The 23,102-nt window shown below is 43.3% G+C and overlaps 1 protein-coding gene across 1 annotated transcript in view; it reads left to right on the forward strand.

The window, feature by feature from the left end:
* Window positions 1–974: 974 nt before the first annotated feature.
* The window catches only part of ano8b (anoctamin 8b), a 159,001-nt gene continuing 136,873 nt past the window's right edge, over window positions 975–23,102 (forward strand). Inside the window, exon 1 of the mRNA XM_028816572.2 lies at window positions 975–1,272. Within this exon, the coding sequence (XP_028672405.2) occupies window positions 993–1,272 (280 nt within the window). The 5' untranslated portion in view covers window positions 975–992. The remainder of the gene's footprint in view (window positions 1,273–23,102) is intronic.

Consider the following 23,102-nt stretch of genomic DNA (forward strand, 5'->3'; position numbering starts at 1 on the left):
CGAGTAGCTGGACCAGGCCAAGGCCAAGGTGTCCATGTAGCACCAGATAGAGGGTCATTTCTGGAGGGTGGGACTGGGCCGCGTGTCTGCATGGGGAGTTGCCAGCTGGGATCCCAAGCTGTTTCGTCTTGTGCTAAGTGTGGAAACATGCTGTACCAGTGCATGCCCCCCAACCTGACCTGATCTGTACATAGATATTTCTAAACAACCCCACTTCTGTCCCATCCATCAAATGCCACTTGTAGTGTCCCCTCTTGGGCTTTTTTTGCTTTTTCTGCCTGAGGCTGCTGGGGTTACAGTAATGTCACCCCTTCCTTCTGCACTGAAGTTAAATCAAGCAGCTTTAGTAAACGGATGGAAAGCTGGATGTTTCTTCCTAACTCTAGAGGTGGTCCATCCTGACTTGTGTCCAGTACTGTTGGGATCAGTGGACTCCACAAATTCTACAGTAAAAAATCAACTCAAACATGGTTGAATCATAATAATAGTTGCTATCCTGGTGAGGGCAGACTCACAACATGTATGTGTTGGTATAAATATGCGGACATTATGCCACCTCATGCCACCTGAGTGTCGGAGCGCCCCGTCATTGACAGGTTCACTCAGGATACGCTTCTGCTCCCTGCGACCCCATCAGAATCCTTGATTTCAAGAAGATGACGGATGAATGAATTATCATTTAGGCCATTGAGAAATTATATTTTCGTTCCAAACAATTTTAAAGAAAAGATTGACTTTGAAAGTCAGACAGATGCGTTTCCACTTAATCAGGAGATGACCCGCGGTGTGTGATCATTTCGTGGGATGATGATTGGACTCGGACGGCTCTCAGCTTGACATCATTCCTGCCTGCTGTCTCGCACTTCTCTTCGCAGCCGGCAGTTGAAGCGCGTAGTTGAGAATGAATGACTTGGCGAGTATAGCGTAGCGGGCTTGTCACCGCGCATCGCCGCCTTCATTCGCGATGCGTAAAGAAAAGTGAAACAGCCGGGATGTTGTTACTTCACGTTAGCAAGCCAGGCAGGTCGGCCGACTTTTACGACGTGGCATTTGTATTATATTTCCAACGAACCATTTTTCTTTTTTTGGATGATCGCCATTCCTGTCGTCAAGCGGGGCTGCGCTTGCGCGCGCCTCTCATTGAGGATGAGGCGCGCAGGGCGCCTTTGGCTCGTGAGCGCGCGGCACTGATGCAGTGTGGCGACGTAAGCGACGCGATCGGGACGGAGCGGAGAGGAGGGGCTGCTCAGCACAAAGGGTCCCGGAACACAGGTAATCCTCACCACCTTCACTTCTAGAGGTCCGAGTCAAGGTTTAATTTGACCAGTGATAAGTTCTCGTGTGCTAATACGTATTTCTACAGCATTTAGACAGTTAGACTCGTATTAGTATCTTGCCGTGCGATGTTCATTTATATTATTATACATAATAATGAGGGTGGCGCAGTGAGTAATGCTAACCACATCACATATCCAGCTTCCTGGGAGATCGTGGATCGAGTGGAGTTTGTATCTTCTCTCCTTGTCCACGTCAATTTTTTCCCGTGGTTACTTCGGTATCCCACCCACATCCTCATGGTTTGTAATACACCTTGCTGTGCAACTTGAACACATCGTCAGTGATGAACCCCAGGGCTTGTTCAGTCTAAAATGTCAGAAGGGTTTTTTGTTCTTGTTACAATGAACATGCCCTTTATGGTTGTATCCTGGTGCTTTTATTTGGCTGCACATTTGTTGCCAGTCCTCTCTTCTGAATGCATACTTATTCAGACGCCATGACAATGAACTTGAACTTTACTATGTCTGAACTGAAAACCGTCCAGATGTTTCTAACTGATTTCCACATAGTCGTGAATTATTAATAGGAATGCGTTGTTGTTAAGGGTAAAAGCCTGCTTTTCTTACCAACCCATTCCAACTTATTTATTACTTTTTTTTTGAACTATGAACTTTTTTTAAACAATGACATCTGTCGACTATGAAGTTTTTATATGCTTTTTTTAGGTGCGATCGCACTTATTGTAAAAGCCCATGTCTGTCTATCTGTCTGTCCGCATGAAACCACTCATCTCCTCATCTATCTAATCTATCTATCAGTGGCATGCGGTGAGGCACTGACTCCTTCAGAATCAAATTTACAAATATATGAACCCACAAGAGTAGCTTATTCACTAATCAATTGGCAGTTCTGGTTATGTTTCATATCTCATCAGCATACTTTACACACACATCGGTATGGCGCATATCTGGCTACAAAAGAACATTACGTTTATAACGGCGAGAGAGAGCGCATTTTCTCCTCACCCTCCATGTGTTCTAAATTTGCCGTTGCAATTCCACAATTCATACTCATTCAATACAAATGAAAATATAGAGTGGTGTACAAAAAAAAAAGGATTTCAATTTTTCCCTTAATTAAAATATTTAGTGGGGCGGCACGGTGGCACAGTGGGTAGCGCTGCTGCCTCGCAGTTAGGAGACCGGGTCCTCCCTGCGTGGAGTTTGCATGTTCTCCCCGTGTCTGTGTGGGTTTCCTCCGGGTGCTCCGGTTTCCTCCCACAGTCCAAAGACATACAGGTTAGGTGCATTGGCGATTCTAAATTGTCCCTAGTGTATGCTTGGTGTGTGTGTGTGTGTGCGCGCACGCGCCCTGTGGTGGGATGGCACCCTGCCCGGGGTTTGTTCCCTGCCTTGCACCCTGCTGGCTTGGATTGGCTCCAGCAGACCCCCGTGACCCTGTAACTAGGATATAGCGGGTTGGATAATGGATGGATGGATGAAATATTTATAGTTGTTTTTAAAAGCTGATGCTTTAATCAAACTTAATACGGACTGTTCAACAAAAGGATAACAAGAAAAACAAAAGAATATTGTATCCATCCATCCATTTTCCAACCCGCTGAATCCAAACACAGGGTCACGGGGGTCTGCTGGAGCCAATCCCAGCCAACACAGGGCACAAGGCAGGGAACCCATCCTGGGCAGGGTGCCAACCCACCGCAGAAGAATATTGTATTTAAGGTCAAAATTTAGTTTTTAAATATTGGATTTTTTTTTTTAGTCTGATCCAATTTTTTATAAAATTTAAAGCCATTTATGATCTTACCTTTATTTGTATCCTTCTGCACAAAATTCTCCGTCACTTTCTTGTAAAAGTCCTCCTTATCTTTCTTTATTTCTGAAAATCTTAATCTTCTATTTTGGCAGTCAGTCAGAACAAAAGATAAAAATAAACGGACCGCTGCAGTGCACTTGACTTTCTGATATCGCTAACTTTTTGGCATCTCTGCATAGAACAGCAGCAACGAGCACCTGTTGGGCTCACATGCGCCCCCTTCAGGGCGGTACGGTATTGTCTGGCTCAGCTTGTGCCTTTTCACTGTGGTTTTATGTCTGATCAGCAAGACTAAATATGTCACACACATTCATTAAAGATATTAGCCAGACTATGGTAAGTCTGGGTGTATAATAAACGTGTCTGCAAACATTATATTGGCGACATACAGAAATACAGCAACAGGAACGCGACAAGTGTACGCATCAACCCCTTGTGTGAAGGAGACAGCAGTCGGAGGTGAGGTGAGGCTTGTCGCTGCCGCACCTCGCCTTTCTTCCCTATATTAGAACAAGAAATGCACAAATTCAGCGATTTTGAGTATAAAAATGGCCAAAATTGTTGGAATCATACAGAAAACAAATTTATAGCACAGACCAGTGGATACATTTATTTTATGTTATCATTATTAGTTTTTTTACTTTTCATGATACCTCCCTGGTCCTCATCTCCCCTCCACCCCACTCGCTGCGATGTGGTACATTTATTCTTTGTAGACATTTGTCGAGACAGTTCCATTTTCATTCAGTTTAGATTGTGCTGTATGAAGTATTCAAATTTAAAAAATTCCCCATTGTATTGGCGAATTTGCGGACTCGTCCATCTTAAAACGGAGAAACGTTATGTGCGACTTCAACTAGGAACGAGTTTACTGTTTCAGCTTTGCCTCCAGAGCGGTGGCTTGAACTCGTATATTTTCTGTATTTCAGCCCATCTACTCGTCTGATAACCACTCGGATGCCCAATGCCGGTGAGTCAGCTCACGCGCAAACAGCTCACACAGCAGCGCCCTCTCCTGGTGTTTTGGGCAAATTAAATAATAAACGCACAAAAAAGAGAAGGGTCTAGCAGCTTGCAACAGATAGATAGATAGATAGATAGATAGATAGATAGATAGATAGATAGATAGATAGATAGATAGATAGATACTTTATTAATCCCAATGGGAAATTCACATTCTTCAGCAGCAGCATACTGATACAATAAATACAGTAATCCCTCCTCCATCGCGGGGGTTGCGTTCCAGAGCCACCCGCGAAATAGGAAAATCCGCGAAGTAGAAACCATATGTTTATATGGTTATTTTTAGAATGTCATGCTTGGGTCACAGATTTGCGCAGAAACACAGGAGGTTGTAGAGAGACAGGAACGTTATTCAAACACTGCAAACAAACATTTGTCTCTTTTTCAAAAGTTTAAACTGTGCTCCATGACAAGACAGAGATGACAGTTCTGTCTCACAATTAAAAGAATGCAAACATATCTTCCTTTTCAAAGGACTGCAAAGCAAGCAGTCAAAAAAAAAAATCAATAGGGCTTTTTGGCTTTTAAGTATGCGAAGCACCGCCGGTACAAAGCTGTTGAAGGCGGCAGCTCACACCCCCTCCGTCAGGAGCAGGAAGATAGAGAGAGAGAGATAAAAAAAATCAATACGTGCCCTTTGAGCTTTTAAGTATGCGAAGCTCCGTGCAGCATGTCCTTCAGGAAGCAGCCGCACACAGCCCCCCTGCTCACACCCCCCTACGTCAGCGCAAGAGAGAGAGAGAGAGAGAGAGAGAAAGTAAGCTGGATAGCTTCTCAGCCATCTGCCAATAGCGTCCCTTGTATGAAATCAACTGGGCAAACCAACTGAGGAAGCATGTACCAGAAATTAAAAGACCTATTGTCCGCAGAAACCCGCGAAGCAGCGAAAAATCCGCGATATATATTTAAATATGCTTACATATAAAATCCGCGATGGAGTGAAGCCGCGAAAGGCGAAGCGCGATATAGCGAGGGATCACTGTAATATTAAATTAAAGAATGATAATAATGCAAGTGAAAAACAGACAATAACTATGTATAATGTTAAATGTTAACGTTCACCCCCCCCCCCCCCCGGGTGGAATTAAAGAGTCGCATAGTTTGGGGGAGGAACGATCTCCTCAATCTGTCAGTGGAGCAGGACAGTGACAGCAGTCTGTCGCTGAAGCTGCTCTTCTGTCTGGAGATGATACTATTAAGTGGATGCAGTGGATTCTCCATAATTGATAGGAGCCTGCTGAGCGCCCTTTGCTCTGCCACAGATGTTAAACTGTCCAGCTCCATGCCAACAATAAAGCCTGCCTTCCTCACCAGTTTGTCCAGACGTGAGGTGTCTTTCCTCTTAATGCTGCCTCCCCAGCACACCACTGCGTAGAAGAGGACGCTCGCCACAACTATCTGATAGAACATCTGCAGCATCTTATTGCAGATGTTGAAGGACGCCAGCCTTCTAAGGTAGTATAACCGGCTCTGTCCTTTCTTGCACAGCGCATCAGTATTGGCAGTCCAGTCTAATTTATCATCCAGCTGCACTCCCAGATATTTATAGGTCTGCAATACCCATGACATAGATCAGTTAATGCCCACAACGTCAGTCACAAAACACCCTTTGACTCAGATAACCCTCCTACAACCCTAATTTTAACCAGAGTGTAACAGGGCCCTAATGTTAATCATAGTCTAATGCGATGGGTGTTACATGACTGACGTAGAGGGTGTTTCGTGATGACCTCATAGGTACTGCGGTCTGCAATTACACTCTGTTGGACAACAAAGCCACTTCTCTGGAAATAAATGGAAGGGAAAAGCAATCCTGTAAGCATAAATAAGACTGAATTGATTGAACAACATTATTATTGTAAACAACCAACGTTATCAATCTGCATCTAAACGGTGTTTGAACTAATTAATAACACATGAAAGGTGCAGCTGCCGTAACTGATATAAACACAGGACGGGTTTAGAAATGGACAGTGGCATCAGGAGGTGGGGGACTTCAAAGCCTTAAGCCCCTGATTTCTGCCTCATCCCCTGATCTTTCAGTCCCTGATAATACTGCACATGAATAATCACAGCAAGCCCCCCTTATACTTGCTCATCCTGCACCATTTGCTTTATACAATAAATCAATTACGAACCCCTCTCAGCTTGCATAATAATTGACTCTACTTTCAACAAAAAAGATAACAGTGGTATGTCTTTCATTTCATAGGAACATCTGAGTACTGCAGTTTTTTCCCAAAAAAAGATTTTTAGTGAAGCAATATTTAGTTGTATGAAATTAAATCAAATGTGAAAAACTGGCTTTGCATAAATGTGGGTCCCCTTGTCATTTTTGTGATTTGAATGCCTGTCACTGCTCAATGCTGATTACTTACAACACCAAATTGGTCGGATGAGCTCATTAAGCTTTGAACTTCATAGACAGGTGTGTCCAATCATGAGATATAAAGGGATTTAAGGTGGTCAATTGCAAGTTGTGCTTCCTCCCCTTTGACTCTCCTCTGAAGAGGGACAGCATGGGATCCTCAAAGCAACTCTCCAAAGATCTGAAAACAAAGATTGCTGAGTCTCCTGGTTTAGGGGAAGGCTACAAAAAGCCATCTCAGAGGTTTAAACTGTCAGTTTCTGTAACTGTAAGGAATGGAATCAGGAAATGGAAGGCCACAGGCACAGTTACTGTTAAACCCAGCAGGTCTGGCAGGCCAAGAAAAATACAGGAGCGGCATATGAGCAGGATTGTGAGAATGGTGAATGACAACCCACAGATCACCTCCAAAGACCCGGGACTCTGTGTGTGTGTGTAGTTTGCATCTGTAGTTTTGGGGCTCAGTGATGCCCCCTACAGGCCACAGAACGTTTGATCTTTTATGAACCCTCACACTTCTTTCTCAAACTATAAACTAATTGTATATGTCTGAGCCCTACAGTGTCCATCCGTTCCCAGGTTATAAGTTAATTAAACAGATTCTGTGGCTCTGCGGTGTGTACCCGCCTTCTTGTAGCGGTTGTGGGGGCACTAAGATTCACACCGTCCGAAGATGGCGATTTGTTTATTTTATTGTGGGGACCCCTGGAACATACCCAGCCTTGACCTGCCATGCACACACTCACACACAGAAACACTGAGAAGTGGCACAATGAATAGATAAATAATAATGAAGTACTGTAACTTAATTGAATAATGGAAAAAAAACACAATATAGCAAAAAACACATACACTAAGGCCCTCCCCAGCTCCCTGATGGCGATAATAAATTACAACACTAACAGCAAACAATAAACACCAACAACAATGTCCAGAACAGTCCAGTATGACAGAGGCAGATGATGATGATGGTTATGTGAGTGAAAAAGCCTGTGAACAGCTTCCTGAAAGCAATGTAAAGTTTTGTCCTACCAGGTTCCTGACGCGGTGTGAAGATTTGAGGTGATTAGGAGCACTTCCCAAGACGAAGACCTATCCAGTCAGTACAAACTCACACGGTCAAGCAGAGACCGGACAGCACATACATACATCCAGTCAGAAACCATAATCCAAGGTGGTCAGGTTGTAATCCAGTTGTGTGCGTGAGGCGTATTAACAAAAAAACGGACAACAGCAAACCTCCCGGAATCTTTTAGGTTCCTTTTTAAAGTTGCCCACCTGCTTTGTCATTCTCCCAGCAGCCCCTGCGCTATTCGAAGCTCTCCAGTAGCATTATACCATTTGGTGGTATGCTGTGAGATGTACGACATTGTAAGTAGCACTTCTACATTCTTTTCTCTCCACCGTTCAGTAACAGGAAGGATATACGAGAAGGGATGCTTGTGATGCCTGTAATTAAAATCCTGTAAATTGAGTCTGTTTCAGTAACATAATAAAAAATTAATATAAAGTAAAACAATTAATGATTTTCCACTCCAAGACAACTTGGTGCAAGCATATAACCAACTGTGGCAGTGGGGTAATTATCATCCGCGAAGGGAGTCCATAATGGCTGCATGGCTGTTGTTTTGCAAGTCTTTGCCTCCTCTGGTTAAAGTTGTTACCATTGCCACAACTCCAGAATGCTTAATTATGACAACTGACCTCTTACGTGGCTTAAATCTTTGACTTATCTTGTTGATGGTAATTGGATTGAATTTTATTTTGTATAAGGGGAGCCAAATTTTTTGTTTTCAACATATTCTGGTTACGCCTCTGGCCTCTGGAGATGGAGCCGCTCACATGAGGCCAATTTAGATACAGCAGTCGTACGTATGGAGTTAATGCACATTGAATTTATTTAGCTGCAAAACCAACTCAGCATCCTTGGCCTAATTTTTTTGTCTGCTTAAGCCCATTTCTGTTCCAGAAGCTGGAATGACCTTGATAGTCTGATGATAATGGCCTGAGGCAAAGTCTGAACCAGAAACGTAATATCTTTTGCAAGTCTTCTTCCACCAGCAAAAAAAAAAATATATATATATATATATATATATATATATATATATATATATATATATATATATGTATGTGTGTGTGTGTGTGTGTGTGTGTGTGTGTGTGTGTGTGTGTCCTGCATAAAATCAAATTTTTGTGTGCATGCATCAATAGTTATAAAGGTCGGTGTGAAGATAAATAAAAAAGAAAAGCTACGCTCCTCATAATTTAAAAACATAAATAACATCGGCTTGTGACCTGGAATTAGAATAAGCGGGCTCAGAAAGTAAATTAATTCATTTGAGATTGTCTGCCATGCTTATCAAACCATCCGGTTTTGTGGGGTAGACCACCTTTCATGGTGGACAGTAACCAAATACACAATCTTTATATTATATGCAGGACCTATAAAATCAAAAAGTAAAGGCAATTTGAAAATTATGCAGAATCCGCAATGGATAGAGGCTGATGCAATACAACAAGTTTGCAAGGGTTTATGGGTAGTTTGAACACGTACAGCCCAGCGCTTTGCTGTTAGTTTCATTGGAGCCAAGGACAAATGAACACGGATACTCCATGAATATTGTAGAACCACACCAGTGCTCATCTAATCTGAGTGTGCCAATGGACTCTCACTCTTCACGTCGTTCTTTCGAGTCACTCACTATCCTTAGGAGGACCACGTGCTGCTGCCACACTTGCTGGAATTAGTTTGAGATTTTGGCAGGCTTGCCATTTTTTTCTAGGTTCCCCTAAAGCTGGCACTGAAGCTGCTCATGTGTATGATGGAATGCCGGAGACGATGGCTGGTGACTCATCCACCCAGGGCTGATGTACGAGGATAAATCTAAAAGTAAAGGCAATTTGAAAATCACGCAGTAACCACAATGGATAGAAGTTGACGCAATGCAACACATTTGCAGTGGCTTATGGGTAGTTTGAACACACATAGCGCAGCACTCTGCTGTTAGTCTAGTTGAAGCCAAGGTTAAATGAACATGGACACTCCACTGTGGAATTGCAAAATTGTTGAACAATGCACTGCCGTGAGATTTCTTTGGGCAGAGGGAGTCAAACCTGCTGAAATTCCCCGTAGGATGTTGTCTCAGTATGGAAGTGCAAATGGCAGGACTCACCGCAATGTTTATAAATGGGTAGAAAGGTTTAAAGTGAGTAGAACAAGTGTAACTGACAAGGCTCTATCTGGGTGACCATCCACATTGTACACACAAGCCCATGTCAACATAGTGAACACCTTTGCATTACGTTGTCCCCTGTTGTCGCACATTTGGATATCAGACCTGGATCTGCACACGCCGTAGTGTGTGATGAGTTCGGGTACTGTAAACTTTGCGCAAGATGGGTACCCAAATAGTTTACCGATCTACACAAGCCAACATCCTTTGGTGAATTTCAGCAGGTTTAATTTGTGACTAAAGAACAAAGAGATTCGAAAGAGGTTTGGGACAGTGGGGTGAACCCCTCTTAGATGAGAACAGGCCATTCAGCCCAACAAAGCTCGCCAGTCCTATCCACTTATTTCTTCCAAAAAAATCATCAAGTCGAGTTTAGAAAGTTCTTAAAGTCTTACTGTCTACCACACTGCTTGATAGCTTATTCCAAGTGTCTATCATTCTTTGTGTGAAGAAAAACTTCCTAATGTTTGTGCAAAATTTCCCCTTCACAAGTTTCCAACTGTGTCCCCGTGTTCTTGATGAACTCATTTTAAAATAACAGTCTCGATCCACTGGACTAATTCACTTCATAATTTTAAACACTTCAGTCAGGTCTCCTCTTAATCTTCTTTTGTCTAAACTGTAAAGGCTCAGCTCTTCTAATATTTCCTCATAACTCAACCCCTGTAGCCCTGAATCAGCTTAGTTGCTCTTCTCTGGACCTTTTCTTGTGCTGTTATGTCCTTTTTGTAGCCTGGAGACCCAAACTGCACACAGGACTCCAGATGAGGCCTCACCAGTGTGTTATAAAGCCTGAGCAGAACCTCCTGTGACTTGTACTCCACACATCAAGGCGCTATATAACCTGACGTTCTGTTAGCCTTCTTGACGGCTTCTGAACACTGACTGGAAGTCGATAGCTTAGAGTCCACTATGACTCCTAAATCCTTCTCATAAGGTGGACTCTTAATTTTCCGACCGCCCATTGTGTATTCAAACCTCACATTTTTACTTCCTATGTGTAACTCTTCACATTTACTGACATTAAATTTCCTTGCCCACAAATCTGCCCAAGCCTGTCTGCTGCCCAAGTCCTTCTGTGATGATATAACGGATTCCAAATTATCTACTAATCCTCCTATCTTGGTATCATCTGCAAACTTAACCAGCTTGTTACTTATATTTCAATCTAAATCATTTCTATATATTAAAAATAGCAGCGGAACCTACCACTGACCCCTGCTGGTCACCACTCTTAACATCAGCCAGTTCTGATGAGGCTCCTCACACCATCACCCTCTGCTTCCTGTGTCTGAGCCAATTCTGCACCCATCTACGTGACACCCTGAACTCCCACTTCTTTTAATTTGATGCCCACCCTCTCATGTGACATCTTATCAAATGCTTTCTGAAAGTCCATATCAATAATCTCATGAGCTCCACTCTGGTCGTATCCTTTTGTTGCCTCCTCATAGAATTCCAGCCTGTTAGTAAAACACGACCTCCCTCTTCTGACCCCACGCTGACTGTTCCTAATAACTCCTGTCCTTGCCTGGTGTTGCTCAATCTTATCCTTAATAATTCCTTCCATTAATATTCCTGGATTTTTAAGATGTTGTTTCCTGTTGATCTTCCTGGTGGGTCTGACGCCAATGTAGCTGCAGCCTTTGACTGTTCAGAGTCATTTTACCCCCATGGTATTTATTGTCATCAGTATTTGTCCTCCTGGGTTATGTGACAAAGGACGGGACCTTGAGTGACTTCTCTGTGTGACATGCTACCTTTATGTGTTTTACATCTGGTGCCCAGGCAGACTGGGTGATGCACTCAATTAGTGTTGGTGGGGGGTCCTTTATAGTTCCCCACGCCACACTGCCTGATCCTCAGGGCCTCCCACTGGTAACACTTTCTCATTTTTCTGCCCTAATTGCTTTTCTTTTTTCTCGGAATTCGAGTTTTGTAGTGATTACTTTACAGTTCTCATTTCTCGTCCTCTCTAATTTCGGTATCAATCTAGAGCATCTGTGCGGCTTGTGACGAGCGTCCATCTGTGTCACAGATCTTCTTCTCCATTTCCTTTGCAGCTTATTTGCTTGAAGGAAGTGGTTTTTGTTAAGCAAATGTGCCAGCTAACATGCAAATACTGGCCTGCGTGTTCCGTGTCATAGCGAGGCAGCTGGCTTTGCACTGTTTGACTGCCCGTTTCGGGGGGTCTGCTGCCATGAACTTTCCTCCCACACTGAAGCTGCACACCACCGTGGGAGCCTTTGGTAGAAGAGGCCAGCCACAAATTTGATAGCCCAGGTGTCTGATTCACTGTGTGACCCGGAGTGAGTGATGTCACCTGCCCGTGCTTTAATACTGAAATGGCTTCAACTGTAGGCCTGTACTGTATGTGTGATGCATCCTGGGATGTGAAAAGGCGCTGTATAGGATCAGCGAGTTCTATCCCTGCCTTTGATTTCCTGTCAAATCCTAAATAAATTATTTTTAATTTACTTCTGGCCTCCGTGAGCTCACCTTAAGACACCTGTGTGACAGTGTGACAGGAATACCACCCCAGTCACGCTGTCCACTTGCCACTGTCCCAGGAGCGGGTCACAGGGCTCCTCCCGCCTCACCAGGTGAACGATAAAATAATAAGAATATAGAAAAAGCAAGTAGATATAATTTTATGATAACTTTATATCTGTACTATATGTGGGGTTGACTCCAGTATGAAAGACGCAGTTTGCGATGCTGCGTCAATCCTGTTTTTTTTTGGCTTACCATGTAACCCTAACTGAGACATGTGAGTTGTCACTTGAGGACAATTTAGCCAGGACATCGGGGAATACCCTAACACTTTACGAAGGATGGCCAGTGATCTTTAATGACCACAGAGAGTCAGGACCTTGGTTTTATGTCTAATCTGAACGACGGGGTCATTTTAATAGCACAGTGTCCCCCCGTCACTGCACTGTGGCATTGGGATCCACATTCAGACCACAGGGTATGCACCCTCTGATGGCCTCACCAACACCTCTTCCAGCAGCAGCCCAAGCTTTTCCTAGGTGATGTGGCAAGCGGCTGGGAGTGGTACCCAGCTGGGACGCCCAGGAGGACCGCCTCCTCCAGACCATGAAGGGACGACCACCCTGGTTGGTTTGGGGACCACGGGAACGGAACTTAGAAGCTCAACCCTATAGGGGCCTGTGGTCACCGCCAGGGGGTGTCCCAGTGCCTGTGGAGCCCTGGCTCTCAGCACTTCCGCCACACCCAGAAGTGCTGGGGGGGAAGTAGACCAGGGACACCCGGAGTGCTTCCGGGTGCACAGCCGGTACTTCCGCCACACCAGGAAGGGGTGGGAGAAGCTCATCAGGAGGCACCTGGAGCACATCTGAGTGTGTATAAAAGGGGCTGCCTCCCTCTGTTCTATGGCTGGAGTCGGGAGGAAGAGAGACGGAGCTCGGAGGCCGCCCCTTTTATACACACCTGGATGTGCTCCAGGTGCCTCCTGATGAGCTTCCGCCGCCCCTTCCTGGTGTGGCGGAACTACTGGCTGCATACCAGGGTTGAAGGCCTGGACTTTGGGGGAGTACTGGGTTGTGTGTGCATTTATTTGTAAATATATAATGTACAATAAATGTGTGTTGGGTGAACCATCAGTGTCCGCCTGTCTGTGTCCAGGCCATGCTCCACAGTGGTATCCCAGCAAAGTGCTGGTCTGGACCCAAACACACTTAGCTTCAGGTGGACTACAAGTTTTGAAGTGCATGTGGCCTGACTGCTGGTCAGAAGACATTTTACTGCATTTCTACATGAATTAAGTAGTCTGGGGTAATATTTAGAAAGGAAAGGCGCTATATAAAGTCATCAAGGTACTGGTTCACCTCTGAAGCCCTTGGTGAGGTACTTCACCTATTTGAGCTCCAGTTCCAGCATTATAGAAGTACCTCTATACCAGGAAGGCGCTCTGGGTTCATATTTAAGAAGGAAAGGCACTATATAATATAATAAAGTGGCCACGTCAATCACAGACACTGACTTATAGTTTAACTCTGCATGTGTACTTCAGTTGCTAGAAATGTGTAAACGCTTTTACTGCACTTCTGTTGCAGCACAATAGTATATAAAGATGCAGCACATTGCCGCACCCTCCACATGACAAACCAAGTCAGGGTCCCAAATTAGGACTCGAGTGCAGCCATGCGACGGGTGACACCTCAGCACCACACTAGTTCAGATGGAATGGAACCAGTGGGAGGTTTTCTATGGTGGCAATTCATGAAGTGGTTCAGTTCTACCCAATCACAGAGTCACTGATAGTGCTCATGCTCCAGTTACGAAGATAGCCATCTAATCTCACTATACAGGAGATCACCTTGGGTTACCAAGTAGTATGGAGAGACGCAATATAAAATCAGAAATATGACGATTCAACCACTAATTAACTGTGTGACTCACTTTACCAGTCTCTGGCTGATTTGTAGAAATACAAAAATAATTTTATTGTACTTGTATTTTCATTTTACTGTAGTCTTGTACCTGTAAGGTAACTTGGAATAGTATTTAGTGCAGAAAGGCGCTATATAAAATACTACTACTTCAGGTAGAGCTGACAGTGTTTCTGTGTGCAAATCATCTCACCTGCTTGTGCTCCAGCACTAGAAACAGACACATCCACTGCAGTCCTGCACCTAGACTGTACTCTGGGATAATGTTTAGTTTGGAAAGGCGCTATATGAAACACTACTGCTTCACAGCGAACATAGTAACAGTGCTTCTCTGATCAAGTCTGTCTGTACTCCAAAGCTGAAGAGACACTATTCATTTTACTGTAGTCTTGTACTTAGAAGGTGTTTTGGAATAGTAATTAATATGGAAGGGCGCCATATAAAACAAACACTATTAGTTCAGGTAGTTGCTGCTGGTGGGCCGTCAATGAACTCAAAAAGGCAAAACTGGCTTGAGGAACCATACAGGCTGAGAAACACAGGTGTAAGTGAAGGCCGTGTAGGCTGAATGCATTAGCCATGTGGAGCGCGTCAATCAAAACAGACCTTAGAGGGCCTTCCAAGGGTCAAAAAACATATGAGAAATAATAATAATAATGAAATATTTAGGTGATGTTTGATGGCCGCATAAGAAATTTTCAGAGAAGACTTTGGAGAACAAATCAGCTGTGAAAAACACTTTTGCTGCTCAACAACAGTCATATCCAGCCAACATGCTACATGATAGATAGATAGATAGATAGATAGATAGATAGATAGATAGATAGATAGATAGATAGATAGATAGATAGATAGATAGATAGATAGATAGATAGATAGATAGATAGATAGATAGATAGACATGAAAGGCACTATATAAAATAGGCGTCCTTCTTCTTAATACTGCCTCCCCAGCACACCACCGCGTAGAAGAGGGCGCTCGCCACAACGATCTGATAGAACATCTGCAGCATCTTATTGCAGATGTTGAAGGACGCCAATCTTCTAAGGAAGTATAGTCGGCTCTGTCCTTTCTTACACAGAGCATCAGTATTGGCAGTCCAGTCTAATTTAACATCCAGCTGCACTCCCAGGTATTTATAGGTCTGTACCCTCTGCACACAGTCACCTCTGATGATCACGGGGTCCGTGAGGGGCCTGGGCCTCCTAAAATCCACCACCAGCTCCTTGGTTTTGCTGGTGTTCAGTTGTAGGTGGTTTGAGTCGCACCATTTAACAAAGTCCTTGATTAGGTTCCTATACTCCTCCTCCTGCCCACTCCTGATGCAACCCACGATAGCAGTGTCATCAGCGAACTTTTGCATGTGGCAGGACTCCGAGTTGTATTGGAAGTCTGATGTATATAGGCTGAACAGGACCGGAGAAAGTACAGTCCCCTGCGGCGCTCCTGTGTTGCTGACCACAATGTCAGACCTGCAGTTCCCGAGACACACATACTGAGGTCTGTCTGTAAGATAGTCCACGATCCATGCCACCAGGTATGAATCTACTCCCATCTCTGTCAGCTTGTCCCTAAGGAGCAGAGGTTGGATGGTGTTGAAGGTGCTAGAGAAGTCCAGAAACATAATTCTTACTGCACTACTGCCTCTGTCCAAGTGGGAGAGGGATCGGTGTAGCATATAGATGATGGCATCCTCCGCTCCAACCTTCTCCTGGTATGCGAACTGCAGAGGGTCGAGGGCGTGGCGCACCTGTGGCCTCAGATGGTGAAGCAGCAGTCACTCCATGGTCTTCATCACATGTGACATCAGAGCTACAGGCCGGAAGTCATTCAGCTCACCAGGATGTGATACCTTTGGGACTGGGGTGATGCAAGATGTTTTCCAAAGCCTCGGGACTCTCCCCTGTTCCAGGCTCAGGTTGAAGATGTGCTGTAGAGGACTCCCCAGCTCCAACGCACAGGCCTTCAGCAGTCGTGGCAGTACTCCATCTGGACCCGCTGATGCCACTCTCAGGTGCTTTATTTAACAGAAAACACAAAGAGCTTGTAAACAGTTACAGAAAAGATGTAAAAATGTGGGATTTGAATGCACAATGGAGGGTCTGAAACTTGAAAGCACCCCTTATATGAAAACCCTGGTAGCATTGTAGACATATAGACAGTGACACAGAAAAGGCATCAACAAGACCCTGAGAGGGCATCTCTACATGTGAGTCTCCGTCCTCCAGCTGCCCCTTGACTTCTAACACGTGTCGCCCATCTTCCAGTGTGAGGGGTCAAAGTGTGCAGTGATACGTCCACCGACTTGTACACTCCTAGGATGCACCATCCGCTACTTTGTCTCTACTCTCAGTGTCCTTGCTCTGGGCTGGGTGGTCTCGTGGCCTCGGACCCCCTGCAGGTTTTTTCTTTTCCTCCAGCCCTCTGGAGTTTTTCCTTTTGTTTTTTGTGTCCTACCGGCCAATGGACCTTACTTTATTCTTTGTTGCTTAGCATTGCCTAAATCTTATTTTTATATTTTTCATTTTTCTTTCTTCATCTTGTAAAGCACTTTGTGCTATGGAATTTGTATGAAAACATGCTGTAGAAAGAAATGGTCTTGTTGTTGTACTCTAGGGGGGCACTTAAAGGGAGAGACAGTCAATCCGTTAGGCCGCCTAGGGTGCCATCATCTGAGTTGTGCCATTTATGAAAGTTAAGGGACACGCAGGGGGACCAAGGGGTCATAGAAGTATGATAATAATGTCTTGCTTGTATGTACACAAAAGGGCAGCGTTTATGTTTCTGAAGGCGTGCGCGCTGCAGACACAGAGGGGGACCATCAAAGTATGATCATACTGAGTGGGTGCCTTTACCTGCTGGGCATCGTTTATGAAAATAAAAGGGTGCATGCTCCATATGCCAAGGGACGTGCTGTACTGTATATGCACAAAGGGGTGCACCAGTCTTGATGCCCCTTCTCATTGATCATAGCAGGCTTTGTGAAGCTTCCAACAAACAGACCTTGTACTGATGTTGCTTCCAGAGGTGAGTGGTGGCACAGAGTAGAGGCCATTTGTATATGCTATTTGCTTTTGCGCTCTGTGGCCCTTCTCTCTGTAGTTTGTGTGGTCTGCCACTTCATGGCTGAGCTGTTGTTGCTCCTCCACACTTCCACTTCACATTAGCAGCACATGCAGTCAACCAGAGCTCACCTAGCACAGCACATATTTCTTGTACCGACTTGTGGTAGAGGGTGGCACGGTGGTGCAGTGGGTAGCGCTGCTGCCTCGCAGTTGGGAGACCTGGGGACCCGGGTTTGCTTCCCGGGTCCTCCCTGCGTGGAGTTTCCATGTTCTCCCCGTGTCTGCGTGGGTTTCCTCCGGGTGCTCCGGTTTCCTCCCACAGTCCAAAGACATGCAGGTTAGGCGGATTGGCGTTTCTAAATTGGCCCTAGTGTGTGCTTGGTGTGTGGGTGTGTTTGTGTGTGTCCTGCGGTGGGTTGGCACCCTGCCCGGGATTGGTTCCTGCCTTGTGCCCTGTGTTGGCTGGGATTGGCTCCAGCAGACCCCCGTGACCCTGTGTTCGGATTCAGCGGGTTGGAAAATGGATGGATGAATGGACTTGTGGCAGAGATTGAGATCTTATGACAGTGCCACCTTCAAAGTCACTGAGCTCTTCAGCATGACCTGATGCTTGTCACTGGAGATGGCAGGAAAGTCAGTCGTTTGGGGGGGCCATCTAGTGTGAGCATAAATTGTTACATTAAATAATAATAAAATGATTTTATTTTATTAATTAGTTATTATTTTATTTAGGTAAACTTTATTTAGGATTTTATAATGAAATTATTTTAATAACTAAATTAATTAATAATTTGGTGGGCTGTTCACATACTTTGGCCATATGGTATGAATATAACTATTTCAATTAAATAATAATAGAATGAATTCAATTATTCATTAGTTATTATTATTTTTATTTAGGTAAATATTATTTAATAATGCATAATTATTTTAATAGCTATATTAATTAATAAAATAAAGAGGTGTCCACATACTTTTGGCCAAATGGTATGAGTATAAATATTTAAATTAAATAATAATTATTTATTATTATTTAGTTAAACATTATTTAATACTGAAAGTATTTCAATAATTAAATTAATGAACAGTTTGAAGAGGTGTTCACATACTTCTGGCCATCCATCCATCCATTTTCCAACCCGCTGAATCTGAACACAGGGTCATGGGGGTCTGCTGGAGCCAATCCCAGCCAACACAGGGCACAAGGCAGGAACACATCCTGGGCAGGATGCCAGTCTGGCCATACAGAATAAGTATAATAATTAAATAAATAAAATAATAATACAATTATTTATTAGTTATTATTATTAAAACAATAAAACATTATTTACTCTGTAATAATGAAATTATTTTAATAATTAAATTAACAGTTTGGAGGGGTGTCCCCATATTTTTGGCAATATAGTATAAATATAAGTAAATAAGTTAAATAATAAAATTATTTAAAACTTGCATTAGTTATTATTATTTAGTTAAACATTATTATTTACTAATGAAATTCTTTTAATAATTAATTACTTGGAGGGGTGCCTACATACTTTTAGCCATGTAGTATGAGCATAAATTACTAAATTACTTAATAATACAATTATTTTAATTATTTATTAGCTACTAGCCGTCCCCTGTGGCTTCACCCATGTAGTAGTGCCACAGGACAGCAAGGTGGACCCCCACAATGGCGCTCTATTCCTGACATAACTCTTCCCCCTCCCCTCGTCCTGCAGCCTCTGTCTCAGATTAGCACAAATATCTCGCTCCTGCAAGCAAACTATGATACTTAGTGCGATGAGAGAAGTCACAAAATCAACTGGAATGTTCAAGCAACATGTAGAAAAAAAAAGATCTCAATCCGTTAAGTAGTTCTCTCACTCGCTAACTAAGTGGATGTAAGATGGGCCCCAAGGCAGATGCATGAGTGAGGAGGACCCCGCTGCATGTCTTTCGGATTTGCACAAATAAGTCGGTACTGCAAGCGAACTGTGATACTTAACGCAATGAGAAAGTTGAAATATTAACCGGAATGTTCAAGCAAATTATAAAAAAAAACCCGATCTAAATCCGTTAAGTAGTTCTCTCGTGAAAAGCGGACGGACAGACAGACAGGCAGGCAGGCAGGCAGGCAGGCGTTGGATTTTATATATACTGTATAGAGATTGTTTAGTTAAACATTCTTAATAATTAAATTAACAAGTAGTTAGGAAGAGCATCCCCATACTTTTGGTCATATAGTGTGAGCATAAATAACCAAACTATCCATCCATCCATCTTCCAATCCGCTGAATCTGAACACAGGGTCACGGGGGTCTGTAACCAAACTATATAATAATTCATTTCTTTGTTATTTTGATTTATTTAAAAATGATTTATTCTTTAATAATGAAGTTATTTCAAAAAGGAAATGAATCAATAGATTGAAGGGGTACCACATATGTTTGGCCATTTAGTATTTTACTGATTGATTGATTGATTGATTTGCAGAGCGAGGGAGGGACTGATGGGTTGATTCAGTGCCTTATAATCAGCAATTCATTTCATTGGTTGATTGACTGAGTGATTGACTGTTTCACTAATTCACTGAATGACTTACTGAGTAAGTAGATGACATGTTCATAAATGATTTATTGACTGATTGACTTGACAGAAACGCACATTTGCTCCTCTCATGGATCCTACGTTGAGTTTTCAGCTTTTTCAGAATTTAATTTTTTTTACTTGTTTGTTTTCTTCAGCTCCTCAATGACAGGCTCAGACTTTTTTATTTTTTGTATTTGACTTTTTCTTATTTACATTATGGGCGCAGTGTGTTTTTGAGCGGAGCGCCCAGTTTTGTGTGTGAAATGCCGCCAGCCCTCTGGCCTCGCCTGCTGTGTGTTGGCCAAAGTCCCTTTGAGGTCAGCAGGCTTAGCTTAGCTTTTTCCGTCCCACCCGAGTCAGCTGATGTTGTGGCTCGTTGAGCAGATTTAATCTCAGGTGGTAGGCCGAGCTTGGCTGATGTGCTGGCCCCGATGCCCAGTTCAGTGAGTGGGCCTTGTGATGGTCTCGTGTCCCCCAGCCAGAGTTGGTTTCTGCTTTGTGTCCAGGGATTCCTTGGACTGGATTAAACCAGTTCAGACTTGTTAGGTGCAACATTGAGGTGTGTTTGTGGACTTACAGTAGTTAAGCGTTTTGAAAGGTGGAGCGTTTTTAATTTGTGTTTCTTTATTTCATCAAATATTCAAATATTGCTGTACGAAATCATGCTGTATGAAAGCAGGAGATTAAAAAAAATTCTACACGGGGTGAGTTACATATTTAAAAAAATATCATTTTGGATGGAGTATTCCCTTAAAGATTAAGTGTACTAAATGTTAACGAAATGGGAGCTGAGTTATTTTATGCAGACAGACAGACAGATATGATAATGACAGGAGGTGCTTTTTACATTTTATAATAGATTAATATCTATATGAAGGTCACTATATCTGCGGTGGGCTAGCACCCTGCCCAAGATTTGTTCCTGCTTTGCTCTCTGTGTTGGCTCCAGCAGACCCCCGTGACCCTGTGTTAGGCGGGTTGGATAATGGATGGATGGAGGGCACCATATAATCAACAGATGTTAGAAGAACTGGATGTGGGCAGATGTTCCCTGTGCTAGACTGGCATCTCATCCAGGGTGCCCAGTGCTGCCAGGATAGGCCCAGACTCCCCACAAAGCGGAGCCCTGAGGATATTTGTGAATTTCCCATTGGGATTAATAAAGTATCTATCTATCTATCTATCTATCTATCTATCTATCTATCTATCTATCTATCTATCTATCTATCTATCTATCTATCTATCTATCTATCTATCTATCTATCTATCTATCTATCTATCTATCTATCTATCTATCCCGAAGCCACCTCCCGAAGCTGCAAAAAAGCAATAGACATTTCACAGGACTCATCACATCCCGGTCATTGCCTCTTCCAGCTTTTGCCATCGGGCAAGAGATACAGAGCTATGAAAACTAGGACAAACCGCCTTAAAAACAGCTTTTATCCGAAAGCAATCATGGCCCTGAACTCAGAATAAAACTGCTCCATATTATTCTTCCAATGTGCAATATAGACCTTAAGTCAACAAGTGCAATTTGTATATTTATTACTATTCGGTTTGTTATTATTTTCTCTCTTCTTGTCTTTTTGTCTTTTTAACTCTTATTCCTCACACTGAGTCGATTGCACCTTCAATTTCGTTGTTCCTTTGTAAAAGTGACAATGACAGTAAAGATCTATCTATCTATCTATCTATCTATCTATCTATCTATCTATCTATCTATCTATCTATCTATCTATCTATCTATCTATCTATCTATCTATCTATCTATTATATAGTGCCTTTCACATCTATCTATCTATCTATCTATCTATCTATCTATCTATCTATCTATCTATCTATCTATCTATCTATCTATCTATCTATCTATCTATCTATTAGATGATGTAACATTATGTTTCTGTGCTGTTAACTGTAGTCACACGAGAAACACATCTGATTAGGGAGGATAAAACGAAGAAGAACACAATGCAAAAATACAATACTCCTCCCAACGTTTAGCCATACTTTGTACCCGCCGAGTGCTTGAAAGGTTCTCCGTTTGTGTGGTGGCATCTCCAAACTCTTTCTATTCAAGTTCCGTCAGTAGAAGCCAAGCCACCGATGGTCTTTAATTCTTCCTGACGTCTTTATATTTTTTGCTGCTTTGCTGAGTTCCACCCCAGGGAACTCAAAGGGGCAGCAAAGATTTCAGCTCATAAATTCCACTTCCTCCTCCAGCCCACCAAGTCACAAAACACACAATTGGCATTTTATTTTATTTTATTTTTTTGCTTCTGCAATGTGAAGTTCTTTCAACAGCAGCAGCATCAGCATTCAATGAGCTTATTGTTGACTGGCTGGACTTATATATGGTGGGCTCAAATATCCATTGCCCCCCCACTCCCCCTTGAAGAACATGAACAAAAAAGCCGTATAAAGTAAACAGTGATGATAATGAGTGTATTATATGCCCAGAAGCAGGAAGAACTATGGGTTTGTATTCAAATCAGCGACGTGCGCAGACCTTTAGGTTGGCGGAGGGGAGCACTTGATCGGACTGGACTTCTTATATTTTACTCCTGCCAATTTTTATTTACGTGTTTTTAATATCGTAGGGCATTGGGATATCACATTCCCAGCCTTGGCATAAACTCTTTACCGCTAATGTTAGATTATCGACCAGGCAAATATGACAACATTAGAACAGTTGGAAAGGGAGTGAGCCATGCAGACTAACAAGCTCATCCATCCTATTCAACGCGATTGTTCAAAATAACATCAACTTGAGATCTGAAGACCCCTAAAGTCCTGCTGTCCATCACAATACAACACAACACGACTTATTTATTGTATCGCAGTCTTCATTGAGTTCAGGCACAGGACACTGAACAATTCTCAGTTAAAATGCAAGTATGGATGATAGTAATTATTAAATATAGAACTGGTACTCATATAAATACAGATTTGTAAAACACACTGAGAACAAGGTAGTGTGGTGGGCAGCCGGGTCCCATGCCCAGCCGGGACACCTCTCCTACATATGTTCTGGGACAGCAACCATGGGCTGCTCAATACCTCCCCCAGGACGCTTGGTGGTAGCCTCCCTGGCTGACGGTGGTGCCTCAGTTTTCACGCAGGGCTCCATGGGAGATGGAGTTCTCCACAGCCCTGTTGGGATCTGGGGTGGCCGCTGCATGGGTCCCTGAGCCTGGCTGGATGAGTCTTCAGCCTCACCCGGAAGTGCAATCGGAATAAATCGGGCTATAAAAGGAGCCAGCAACCACACCTCAGGAGCCAGAGTCGGGAGGAGGAGGACGAAGCTTG

Source organism: Erpetoichthys calabaricus, chromosome 12, assembly GCF_900747795.2.
Source record: "Erpetoichthys calabaricus chromosome 12, fErpCal1.3, whole genome shotgun sequence".
Taxonomy (NCBI): domain Eukaryota; kingdom Metazoa; phylum Chordata; class Cladistia; order Polypteriformes; family Polypteridae; genus Erpetoichthys; species Erpetoichthys calabaricus.